This window comes from Papio anubis, chromosome 4 (genome assembly GCF_008728515.1).
Source record: "Papio anubis isolate 15944 chromosome 4, Panubis1.0, whole genome shotgun sequence".
NCBI lineage: Eukaryota > Metazoa > Chordata > Mammalia > Primates > Cercopithecidae > Papio > Papio anubis.
In genome coordinates, this window is record NC_044979.1 from 15644166 (window position 1) to 15657541 (window position 13376).

Consider the following 13376-nt stretch of genomic DNA (forward strand, 5'->3'; position numbering starts at 1 on the left):
TGGGTACCTCCAGGTGAGGTTGTCCAGACAGATCCTTCCCAATTTATGTAGAGTCTTAAAGGCCATGCTGAGGATTTTACACTTTATCCCCAGGGTAATGGGAAGTCAGAAGGATTTTAAACAGGGGAACTTACTTGCATGGTGAATAACAGATGTGGGGGGTGGTAGGAAGGACATAGGGAGACCAGTCAGGAGGCTATTACAGTTTAGCAAGCAAAAAATAATGGTGGCTTACGCCTGTAATCCCAGCACGTATTAAAGAGGCCTTATTAAAATGTGGATTCTGACAGTAAGGCTGGGTGGGACCTGAGACTTGGCATTTCCAGTAAGCTGCCAGGGGAGGCCAATGTTGTAATTCTGTGGACCATATTTTGAGTGACAAAGCATTATTCTATCATTTAATCTTCGTAGAAATCCTAACAAGTAAATACAATCATCACCACTTTAAAGATGGTGAATCTGAGGTCAAGAGAGGTTAAATACTTTGGCAAAGACACTGAGCTAGCAAGGGCAGCACTGGGATTGGGCTGCAGGTCTGCTTCCTTTCAGAATCCTCACCTTTACACACCAGACAAGGCCATTTCTCCCTCCAGAGTGATGTGCTAGGTCCCAGTCTTCTCTCTTGGCTAGCCAGGGCTTGCCACACTCACTTGTATTTACACATCTCATCTTTTCCTGTCAAGATTAGAGGCACTTGAGAAGTGCTGTGGGAGGGGATCAGATATAGAAGGATTCCCACCCCCAGATACTGAGCTACTGGCTCTTCTCCAGTTTTGATAATTGGCACTATTTTTTGATGGGGTTAACCTACTGGCATATAAGGCAAGTCATAATTCTGTGGGAATGGGTGAAGACTCTTCAGAAGAAAGGGGTAATCTCCCAAGCCAATCCCCCTGAGAAAATGCAGAGACTGGGACATGAAATTAACCCTTGGAAGGCAGTTTGACTTACATGGGAACCAGATCTCTCTCTCTCTTTATGGCCCAGTGGTTCTCAACTTGGGGTACACATCCAAAACACTTACAGAACTTTTCAAGAAAATGCCAGGTTCTTGCTCCAAATTAACCCAGGGTCGGCCTGGACATGTGTGTTGTGACAAAGATTTACCACTTGATTCTGATGGGCTGGTTAGGAACTCATGTCCAGTTAGGGAATTGGAGAAGCTCTTCATAAGAGCTAGCAGAGCTTTCTCTGAGAACTTCATTCCTTCGCAAGTCTGGGATCGTGGGAAGGAAAAAGGTCTAGAGCTGGGCTTGACAACTTGTTCTGGGGCCTTCCCACTTCCCACTGGGGCGGCCTATGTTCCCCATCCTTTCCTCATGGTACATCCCTGGCCCTTACGACCCAGTAGTGCCCCAGGCATTGCTGTGCCCACTCCTTCTGAGCATTCCCTTCAAGGCAATGAACTCAGCTGGCTGGGAAGTGAGAGCAAATCTCATTAGGACAATTCTCAGTGATGTATAAATGCCAGCCTGCGTAGGGGATTTGGTTGTTGATAGCTCCTTAAATTGCAAACCATGTTGTGGAGTAAAAAATTCCAATCATTGTTAGATGATATTTATTTTTACAGGGGTGGATTGGAGTATTTTCTGTGTGCATTGTTAGCCAGGCCTGCTTAAGTGACCTTGATCTAGGAGTCTGAAAATTTCAGAAAAGCACAATTAGTTATCATTATTTTCCTCTTAGGCCTCCAGATAGGTCTCTCCATCCCTGCTTCTTGTCCTCCTTACCACCCTTCTGCATCTCTTAGGCAGTGCTCAGCTTGCACCTGCTGTCTCCTCTCTCCTTTTTCTCCTTCCTTCTTTCCTTTCTTACCAATTGAGTGCCTACCACATTGTGGGCATTTGTGGATAAAAAGTAGGAGGGAGGCGTCCCTGCCCTCAGGAAGCTCTAAGACTACTGGTGAGACATGGGGTACCCAGACACTTTCAGTGTGATGAGAGAGGGCTGTCAATACGCAGCAGCTCCACATGTCCCAGGAGAGACACATGACCTGGGCATGGAGGGGCAGGAAAGGAGGCCCAGGAGGAGTGTTGGCCTGACCTGAGTCTTGAGGCATCGGTGAGGATAAGCCAGGTCAACATGGTGGAGGAAGGCATTCTGACAAAGTGGCACAGCCTGCGCAGAGTCCCGACTTAGCAACCCAGAACCCCAATAGCTCAATGTGGCTGGAGCTCACACAGGGTATGAGGACACAGGGCAGGGGCCATAGTGGTGAGGATTTTGTACATCCCGTTTGGTACTCTGGTTTTATTTTTTACATTCTTATCTCACATCAAGCTTTCCTAATTAAAAGAAAATGATGTACATCGTGCTCATGACTTACAAATCAAGTGGCAGATCTGATAGAGAGCAACCGCGTCCTGGACAGCCCCTCCTTCTCACCCATGTCTTACTCACGGAGGACAACCAGTTTTTCTTTCTTTTAGCTCTTCCTTCCTGCATCACCTCTGCATCCCTGGAATCAAATGCTTCTATCTCTAATTGCTAATCAAATCTAGACCTTATATAGTGAATTTCTATGATGATAAAGATTAAAGAGCACCCTCCACTGCCACCTCTCCTGCATTTCTATTCTGAAGGCATTGGGGAGCTTGCAATGATGTTAAACAGAGAAGTCTCAGGATGATATCTCTGTTTCAGAAAGATCAATTCAGAAGCATTGTGGGGGGTGGGTTGAAAAAGCGGAAATAGATGTAGGGTAAACTAGATGGTAGATGGCATAGGTTTGCCCTAAGGCAGTAGTTCTGTTAACCAAGGAAAAGGAAAACATGTCAGAGAGAACTGGGAACTGAACGAGTAGGACTGGAGAACAGGTGCTCTGATAATTTACTTTGCCAAACATAACCAGGAAACAGTGTTTTCATAAGGACCCTAAATCTAGAGAGTTGTGAATCAGCATCTCAATCTAGGAAAAAAAAAAAAAAAGTCTTGAATGCAATTTCCAAAGAATAGAGTTTTAAAAATTAAAAGAAACATCCATTACCAGTTTGGGCTTAGGATTTAATTCTAGGGGTGCAAGGTGGTTAATTAAAAGGTAAGCCTATTTTCACTTCAATTTCATGCCCCTTTCCATCTCTGAAATACTGAACTCTTCCTTACCTTTGCAAAGAGTATCTATTCTAAAGCAAGAGCTAACGTTATATATCAGTGTGAAACACTGGAGTTGCCCAGAAAATCTAAAGAAAATCAAAGTGCTTTAAAAGCCCACTATCATCATTATTTCTATTGCAACTTTTACACACATATATTATTTTTGTTTTCCAGAGACAGTAGTTTACAAAACAAAGCAAACAAAACCCTACAGAAGGGTTTGTATTCTGGTCTTGGAGAACAGCAAGGAAGGGGGCTCTCAGGAGTCTGTGGCACTTTGCAGCCTGGTTTAAGGATAAGGACCCCAGGGACAGAGTGCTGGAGGCAGCTTCTCTAGGTCAGTCAGATCCCAGGTAATGCAGAGGCAAAAAATTGGGGTTTCTGAACACCTCCATTACGCCCTAGTGAATTTGTGCAGGGGAATGTGTACTTGTAAAGAAATCTGTTGAACTGGTGAGAGGAAGCCCCAGCAGGAGAATTTGGTGGCCAAAATTGTCCCCAGCATTAGAGGGTTTCATTTTCATCTCCTGAAGGAATGGCTGCTGTGACTCCTGGCTGGCTTCTAGGGGCGCCCTGATCTTCCTAGCTCTCCTCGCCAACTTACATGTAGTTCTTTTCTTCTTGAGGCAAGAAAAGATTGGTAGCATTTTTTCAGACATATTGAAGCAAGACACAACATTTTAAAAATAACAATAATTTTTTACAGACACATATATGGCATAGATGTAGTTATTTCTATATTTAATGTTATTTTGTTTCTAAAGTAATGTATTTGTTATTTATCCTCCTACTCACTACCTGACTCTGTGAAGGAGTAGGCATGTTTTACACTAAAAGACAGATGCTATAGAAACATTAAAATAAAGAAAAAGAACACAGTCCATGAACTGAATTTCAGGAGAGAAGAGAAGGAATTCAAAGATAGTTGCTAGAGCGGAGGACAAAAACAAAACAAACAAAACAAAACAAAAACTCTGAAATTCTTTGGAAGCAAGTAAAAAAAGAAATTTTCTATTATATGATAAAATAAAATTTACTAGTTTCTCAAGAGAGAGACATGTCAGAAAAGCTTACAGAGCATACAATTTTTTAAGCCAAAAAAAAAAAAAAGTGTTGACTGATGTCTGGTCACAGGTTGTTAGACCACAGAGATCTCCACACACACAGACAGAAGCTTCTGTCCCAGTGTCTCTTGGTTCCCTATGTCAAAAGCGCTGCCTCTCACTGGACAGGTGAGTGTGCTGCTGCAGTAGCGTCTGGAGAGATGCTTACAGGTTCCAGCTGATTAGCAGAGCAGGGATAATTGCTGTTCCTTATGCTAACAAGGGATCACATTCTCCCCAGCTTAAATCATCAGCTTTCCTGCTGGCCCCAGGGGATTCTCAACTCCTTTCTTGGGTGCACTATTAGGAGATGTGACCTTGGACAACAGAGCTCCCAAAAGTCAAAAGGCTGCTTGCATGTGTTGAAATTATTTGTGCAATATCATGTGGGAATTCTCTATATGTGAACACAGTTTTCTAGAAAGAAGGTATACAGTTTTTATTATGTTTTCAAGTGAGCTCATAACTTCAAAAAGATAAGGATAATTAATGTAGGATCCTAGCACTACATCTGTGATATTGCATAAGTTTCACCATGAAGTAGCATGCATTGAAGTAGGGTGGTCTTCATTCCACCTTGACCCTTGGACTGTACCTTCTACAACTACTGCTCAGGATAGGCAGGGACCCTTCCTCATGGTGTCTCTAGCCCCTTTTCTGCTCTTTTCTGTAATGTCAAATCATAATAAAACCACAGTGAATATATCTATAGTGCTTTATGATTTATAAAGTTCATGCAAATATATCATTAATGTAAGCTTCACAATGACTCTGGGAAGTAAGCACTGTAGCCTCCATTTTACAGATGAGAAACCTCAAGTTCAGAGATTTTTCCATGAATGGTTCAAGGTCTCACTAGAGGTAGTAGATTTTGGGCCCGTGAGGGAACCTCAATTCTGTGATATGTTTACAGTGTATTCTTCCCACTGGGAGCCATGATGAGTTTGGAAAAGGTGGACTTTCCACATAGCTGAAACCATCCCAAGCCACTAATACCTCTTCCTGTTGGCTCACTTGATGCTCTGAAATATGTTCTCAGCTGCTCAGTAAATACATCATAAATTTCTGCTTACAAGCATCTATAGAAAAGGCGGTTTTGCTAGATGGCAGCTCAAGACATTAGCATATGTGACGTCTATTAAACCTTGGATACATAGACTCCTGTCCTGGTCACAGAGTTACCCACAATGGCAAGTACAATGGGGGTGGGGTGATGCTGGTGGGAAGGGGAGCTTTCCTTTATTGTGGATGGACTTTAGCAGCTTTCAATCACTTGCACAAAAGGATTTGACTCTTTGCCCGTCAGAAAGCACTTCTGAATTTCCCCACATAGGAGGCCTATGAGACACATGAAGATATCATCAGGCTGGTGGGCGAGCTGGTGAGCGTCATTGGGGCTGTGATCATCCTGCTCCTGGAGGTGAGGTGCAGGTGGGGTCCAAGCTAAGCCCATCCCATCTAAGGCCCAGACTGAACCGCAGTCCACATTGTCTTTTTGTTTTGCTGTCCTTTCCCCAGATCCCAGACATCTTCAGGGTCGGTGCCTCTCGCTATTTTGGACAGACGATTCTTGGGGGGCCATTCCATGTCATCATGTGAGTATCCCCTCATTCCAGCCCCCTGCCTTTCCTTGCCAGAATCTTTTCCTGTCTCCAGTTCACTCTCTGATATCTAGGCCTTGGGTCACTCTCACTCCAAGGACTTCTCTCCAGTGGACTTGTAGGTGTAACTGGATGTGTGTTTTAGGTGTAAAGACGAAGCCTGAGTGTGTGGGTGCCACCCCAGTCACCACTGTGCTGTAGGGACCTAGAATAGCTCCAGCTTGTCTCTCACTCCCTGCTGTCTGCTCCCCCCAGCATCACCTATGCCTCCCTGGTGCTGGTGACCATGGCGATGCGGCTCACCAACACCAATGGGGAGGTGGTGCCCATGTCCTTTGCCCTGGTGCTGGGCTGGTGCAGTGTCATGTACTTTGCTCGAGGATTCCAGATGCTGGGTCCCTTCACCATCATGATCCAGAAGGTCAGTGCTTTCCCAAAGCTTCCTCTGCCTCAGGCACAAGACCTTCCCAGACAGAGGGATGGAGGTAGAGTGGGGCTGGTGGAACTATGGGAGCCTCCTGATCTGTTAGCGTTAGCTCCTCAGAGGCAGTGGAAAAGGAATCATCCCACCCTTTCTCCCTTCTCTGTTTCCTGCAGATGATATTTGGAGACCTAATGCGTTTCTGCTGGCTGATGGCTGTGGTTATCTTGGGATTTGCCTCTGGTAAGGCACCATTCCCTCTTCTACTACAGCAGCAGATCCAGTTCTCCAGAAAGTTCACTCTCATTCTTGCTCTCAGTTCTCATTTGCACTTCATTTTGCTTTTTTTTTTTTTTTTTTTCCTGTTGGAAGGTGAGTCTAAAAGCACACCCATATTTATAGACCAGGGGCCACTCAGGTTGGCCTAGGAAGGTAAAGTCATGTGTTCAGGGCCAATAACATTCATGTTCACTAACTGCCTTGCAAGATCTTTAAAGGAGAGACAGAAAAAGACTTTTGGTGAGAATAGGGCATTAAACAGGAAAGACTGGCCAGTCATGGATCTCAGAAAACCATGTGAACAAACAGAGATACTGCCATGCTTAACTCTCCCATGTTTACAATTCAGAAGAGGAAACATAAAGCACTCAACAACATATAACTTGCTTTTTTTCTATATGTAGTCATTTAAACTTGAGAAAAAATATGAAAGAATTAGAAACAGGAGATGCAGAAAAACAGCTGGACAGTTTGAAGAATGACAGAGAAAACAAAAAAGAAGAGTTGTGAAGAGAGACTGTGAGAACAGGGACACACAGGCACCCAGTCAAGAAACAGCCAGTGAAAGTGCCAGGGAGCAAAAGAAAGGAACAGCACAGCAGGAAAACACAGGCAGGTGGAGAGCCAGAGGGAAGGAGAGGGTGGGTGGAGGAACAGAAGAGAGTCCTTAGGGAGGGGCAGAAAGAGGAAGGCCCAGGTCTGAAAGCAAAAGGCCAGTAGCTCAAATTCAGTCCTCAGTGTCTGCAACTGATCATCTATTAGATAAGAAGAGTCACTAGATGAGCTTTAAGAGTCCCTCCCATCTCTAAAAAGCAATGACTCAGTGCAGAGGACTCCATTACTATCCTCAGGAATTTCCCGTTCAATGGGGATTCCCACAAAACAACAGACCAACAAAAACAACAACAAAACAACAACAACAGCAACAACAACAAAACCCCCACCAAAATCTGAAATGTGAAAGAGTAAAACGATGGCTTTCTGCCTGTTTGGAGTTTTCCACCCCAAGCCCTTATGTACCCTTTCCTCCCACTCCTTGGCCATCTACATCTATACATAACACAGATTACAAAATGAGGTGATGGTCGCAGAGTGGCTTTCTGCAGATGTCCTCTATCCAGAGCTCTCCAAATGATCACTTCTTGGTCATTGCACTTGCTTTTCTCTTAAATAAATAAGGAGGCAATGCTTTGTCATAGACCTTGTTTCTGCTCTCAGAATCACCTTGTGCTTCAGCTCCTTATGCAGAGAGGAGGCTTTCAAGCAGTCTAGTGCTGTCCTGAAGTTCCATTACGCTCACTGCTATCCAGTAGGCTCCATCCTGAGCAGAAATCTGTTTCCTATGTTGGTTCAGGTTCACTCAGGGAATGTCAGAGTGATGGAGGGTTATCTAGAGGCCATCAAGATAAAAAGGGGCTCTTCTTTTAGCCTGTTCATGTGTTCTGTTGTTTAAAAATTGTTGAAGATCCCATGCATTCTTATAATAACTTGCCTTTTAAGTATTTGGTTTTCTAAAATGTAAAAACCAGTTAGGTGACCTATTATCCATTATCCATACAAACACACACACTGCACACACATACAATTTTGTTGTTGTTAAATGACTATTACCATGACCATTACCCAGAGTGGTGAACTTAATCATAGGACATCTTAGGGTTAGACAGTTCCACAGGAAACTACGTTTATTAGTATGTAATTATCTGTGCAAGTGTGCAAGTGTATTTAGATATACATATATATCAGAGATAGAGTAAGTGCTAACCATGTCCATGCTTATTGTGATAACTCCATTATCCAATCTCCATGTCTCTTCCTGGGCGGAGCAGCGTTCTATATCATTTTCCAGACAGAGGACCCAACCAGTTTGGGGCAGTTCTATGACTACCCCATGGCACTGTTCAGCACCTTCGAGCTTTTTCTCACTGTTATTGATGCTCCTGCCAACTACGATGTGGACTTGCCCTTCATGTTCAGCGTTGTCAACTTCGCCTTCGCCATCATTGCCACACTGCTCATGCTCAACCTGTTCATCGCCATGATGGGTGACACCCACTGGAGGGTGGCCCAGGAGCGGGATGAGCTCTGGAGGGCCCAGGTAAGTTTATTTGTGTTAGTCTTGCTAAGAGGCAGGGGATGGAGAGAAAAATCAAAGTGGAAAATGTTATGGTGAATCATTCTTAAAAAAGTCACAGAAAAACTCAATGAGGCTGTCACCTCAACAGAGGTTTGCATAAAACTGAGGTACATGTGGATAAATGGAAGGGACAGAAGGAGGATTAAATGGAGGATAGTGGCAAGAAGTGGGGTTGTTGCTTACAGGTGAAAAGTAGACCTAGGAGTGATCCTGGAGTCCAGTAGGAACTAGAAGTGACCTTGTTCTGGTATATTCCAGTTTTCAATTTGGACCTTATCTTCTCTTTGCTTCTATAAATCCCTGTTTCTCTATGAACTTTTCTTTATATCATCATAGACCGACAAATATTAGAATTGGAAGTGACCCTCATTGGCCCTCAAGTTGACCTCCTACTTAACATAATAATCATTTATTGATCAGAAGGTCATTCAATATCTTCTTTAATACTGATTAGGACTTTATTATCTTTTAAATTCAGGTAGAGGTTGGGAGGAAGGGAGTTTTCCCATATTTTTAAAGATTTTGTTATTAGACTTTCATGTTGCATTGAGCTAAAATCTATCTTCTTAAAATTTCATTCTTTGGCCCCAGTCTTTCCCTCTCATATAACACAGAACACATTCTTCCATATAAGCACCATTCAAATATTTGAATATAGCCATCATTTTTCCCTTAGAGTTTTCATTCATTTAATGATGATCATTTAGACCCTGCTACGTGTTGGCAAACACCTAGGAGCTAGGGACATGAGCATTAACACAACAGATACCATCTATGTCCTCACGGAGCTGATGGTTTAGTTGGAAAGACAGGCATGAAGTGAATGACTTCACAAAAAGCTGTAAAATTACAGCAGCAAAAGTGCCATAGAGAATGTAAGGTGCTAGGAAGAGGATGCAACAGAGGAATTGAACTGGGAGGTGAAGACGTGCTTTCCTGAGGGAGCAACATTTAAGATGAGAACCCAAAGGTGAGCAAGAACTAGCTAGTTAAAAGGAAGGAGGGAAAAGGATGCAGGTCAAGGTTAGTGGCAATTAGGACTCTTGGCTACAGGGACAGAAAATCAAACTCAAACAGACTTTTAGATTTTTAAACAGGGGGAGGAGGATGTGTTAGTCTTCGTAAATGAGAAGTTTAGAGAATTAAACTAACTTTAGAAGTATCTGGCCAGAATGCAGATCCACATCTTATACATTACATCCATTCCTCTGTTCGACTCTCTTTTGACCTCTCTTCTAAGGCAAGCTCTCCCATCGTGTTTGTGAGATCACTTCTAGAAGCTCCAAACTCCAAAAAGAATGAGGACCTGCATTGCAATATGCAGCTCTAAGGGCCCCACTCATGTTGTGTTCTGTGAGGCTCCTGGTGCCAGGCAAAACTGTAGGCTTTAAAAGAACATCTTTCCCTCTGCCAATTCCTTCCATGTTCCATCTCATGGGAACACATTTGGGTCATAGGCACATCATTGAATCTAAGGAAAGACCAAGGACTAGATAGTGGAGGTGTTGGTGATGGTGGTGGAGGGGAGGTTTGGGGGAAAATAAATTAATTAAGCGGAACTGTGTGAAGCCCAATGCACTGAAACCAATGCACTGAAACCCACTCAAACCAATGCACTGAAAGTGATGAGGGAGCAATTCCCTAAATGAAAACTGGGTGCTGTTACCTGAGGAAGGACGGGGCTGCATGATGGCTCAGGAAGAACAATAAACATTCCTTTCAAGGCAAAGAAGAACAGCTATCCAGGGTAAGAGCACAGAATGACTGGAAGTCCTGGGCTAGGAGGGAACTTGGTGCAATTAACAAACTGAAAGAAGTGTGGAGTAATGAGGAAGACAGGGAGTAGAAAAACGTGAGGTGAATAATTTGCTATTTTGAAGATTGCCACTCCTTCAATTAGGAAGCCTTCCTGGTTCTGATCTATTCTGATTGGACCCTTTTGTTCATGCTCTAATAGATCATGGTTCCTTTGAAACTAGAATAGTCCCCAATATGATTGGAGCAATGCGGTACAAAGCGGGACCTTGACTTTGCTTACTTGGACATAATGCTAAGGGCATGTAAAGCAGAGTCAGGTTGTTTAGTAAATATACAAATGGCCCTTATTAAGCCTGTGATCAGCTGGCACACCCACATCTTTGTTCTATGACTCACTTATCTAAGCTTCCTAAATGTAAATGTAGGACCTTAGATTTGGTTTACTTAAATTTCTTGTTAATGATTTTACACCAGCATTCCAACCTAGTGATATCATTTTATATTGCTTCTGTTGCCCCACTTATTACATATCCCTCCCAGTTTTGTGTCACAGGCATATTTGATAAGCTTGTTTTCCACGTTTCATCTAAGTAATTAATGAGGGCTGAGCAAAGGACAGAACGTGTGGTGGACTTGCTACCAGAAATTTCCCTGCCAACTTTGCAGTCATTAATCAACCCGTTTCCTTCTTAAGATATGGATATTTAATTTGCTGAAAATTCCCTGAACAGTAACAGTATCAATTCATCCCCAAGATCACAGAGATTCTATTTAATCATTTTATTTAAATCAAGATAATTGGTCCATGGCTTTTATATGAGAAACAAATTGAGATTAGTTTGGAGTGACTCATTTTCCATGAGTCTGAATAGTAACGTAAGGGTCACTATTTTATTCAAAACACTCACAAAAAATCCTCTCTCATTTCTTGATGAGTGAAACTGGTTTCACGGTGCCTGGCACAGGCTGTGGGGTGAATAGGTGGCTGTTCTCACCACTGACCTCTAGTGTCCTATCTCACTGGTTGCCTTTGGTTCCCTTTGTCAGTGGCCTCCGTGCCTCTTTGAACCTCATGGCTCTTTCAGAGTTTTTCCTGTACCTCTTGCCTCCTTCCAGGTCGTGGCCACCACAGTGATGCTGGAACGGAAGCTGCCTCGCTGCCTGTGGCCTCGCTCCGGGATCTGTGGGTGCGAGTACGGGCTAGGGGACCGCTGGTTCCTGCGGTGAGTGACTGTGTGCACATGCAAAACTGCAGATATGTATAAGGCCACGGAAGCAAGGGTGACCGACAGGTGTCCTGGAGCCTGCATTAGCTTGTCTAGGGGAGGGGGCTGGAGCTGAAGTGGAGGGGTAGGAAGAATGCTGTGTGTACCTCAGGGCAGCCACGTGTAAAAGGTTGTGTGCATGTGTCCATGCTCAGACGTCAGCATGGGTTACCAGACTTGCTGTCACCTTGTTCTGAGCTGACCTTCATTTTCAGTGTACTTTTGGCTTGGATCTAACTTCCTCCTTCATATTCTGCCCTCATCTCCTGGCGTGATCCTCCTCTCTCCTCAAATTTACTTCCTGAATTGCATCTCATCATCCTCGTGACACACTTATCTATTAGTTGGCTCTGTTTTCTTTCACATTCCCATGTATTAGTAACACACACACACACACACACACACCTGTGTGCGTCCTACCACCCTGCAAGCCCTGATTGCTCAGCCTCGATTATCTCTATCCCAGGTTAGCCTGCCCTCCAATGACCTCCCTTCACCTGATCCGAGATACTCTTCCTGTTTCAACTCTGCTCCCTTCTTTCTCCTTCCCTCTTGACCCTGCTTTCTAAATGTTCGCCTCTACTTGTCCCCTGCCCATCTCTCCCCACCTGGACTGAGTCCTTTCCCCTTTCCCCTCATCAGGGTTGAGAACCGCAATGATCAGAATCCTCTGCGAGTGCTTCGCTATGTGGAAGCGTTCAAGAACTCAGACAAGGAGGATGACCAGGAGCATCCATCTGAGAAACAGCCCTCTGGGGCTGAGAGTGGGACTCTAGCCAGAGCCTCCCTGGCTCTTCCAAATTCCTCCCTATCCCGGACCACGTCCCAGAGCAGCAGTCACCGAGGCTGGGAGATCCTTCGTCAAAACACCCTGGGGCACTTGAATCTTGGACTGAACCTTAGTGAGGGGGATGGGGAGGAGGTCTACCATTTCTGATTAGCATCGCTGTCACTCTTGACCTTACTCCAGGTTGGCCTGGGGACGGGGACAGAGACAGAGACCTCTGCCTATGCAAGTGTCTAACTTCTGTGCCTGTTAATCATGGGAGGGGGGGAAAGAACAATCCCGAAAGGGCCATATCTCACATTTCACATCAGAATTTTGGCAATGGGCAATGGTCTTCTATTGTCTCACATATTTTCTGGGTTCTTGGAAGTCCCACATCTCAGGAAAAAGGAGGTTGGCAATTAAAGATATGAGGTAGGGATGCTAGATTAATGTCAGGACCATTTCTCTTCTGCCCCACGCAGACCCTAGAAAGTAGTAAGCTGTGAGGCTTTTCTGGCTTCCCAGGGCTTATGTGGGAAGAGCCAGGCATGGCATAGAGGTTGTTGCCCTTCTTTTTTCCCCAACCTCCTGTAGGTCTCTCTCCCCACTTAGCAACCAAACCCCAACTGCAATAAAATAGTCTCCTTATTCTTGCCTTCTTTAATTTTTTATTGGGGCACAATACATGTCACATAAAATTTACCATATTATCCATTTTTAGATGTGCCACTCAGTGGCATTAAGTACATTCACATTGTTGCGTAACCATCACCATTATTCATTTATGGAACATTTTCATCATTCCGAACTGCAACTCTAATCCCCATTGAACAATAACTCTCCAGCTATCTCTCTGCCCCGGCCCCTGATAACCAATATTCTGCTTTCTTTCTATGAATTAACTATTCTAGGCATCTTATGTAAGTGGGATTCTGCAATCTTAGTCCAAA

The 13376-nt window shown here is 44.0% G+C and overlaps 1 protein-coding gene across 3 annotated transcripts in view; it reads left to right on the top strand.

The window, feature by feature from the left end:
• The window catches only part of TRPV5 (transient receptor potential cation channel subfamily V member 5), a 30457-nt gene extending 17383 nt beyond the window's left edge, over positions 1 to 13074 (top strand). For all 3 annotated transcript variants that reach the window (XM_009204032.4, XM_009204031.3, XM_003896750.4), the window contains 7 exons: positions 5530 to 5616; positions 5715 to 5791; positions 6053 to 6218; positions 6395 to 6461; positions 8327 to 8595; positions 11509 to 11615; positions 12300 to 13074. In XM_009204032.4, coding sequence (XP_009202296.2) covers positions 5530 to 5616; positions 5715 to 5791; positions 6053 to 6218; positions 6395 to 6461; positions 8327 to 8595; positions 11509 to 11615; positions 12300 to 12594 — 1068 coding nt within the window. In that variant the 3' untranslated portion in view covers positions 12595 to 13074. The remainder of the gene's footprint in view (positions 1 to 5529; positions 5617 to 5714; positions 5792 to 6052; positions 6219 to 6394; positions 6462 to 8326; positions 8596 to 11508; positions 11616 to 12299) is intronic.
• The last annotated feature ends 302 nt before the right edge of the window (positions 13075 to 13376 follow it).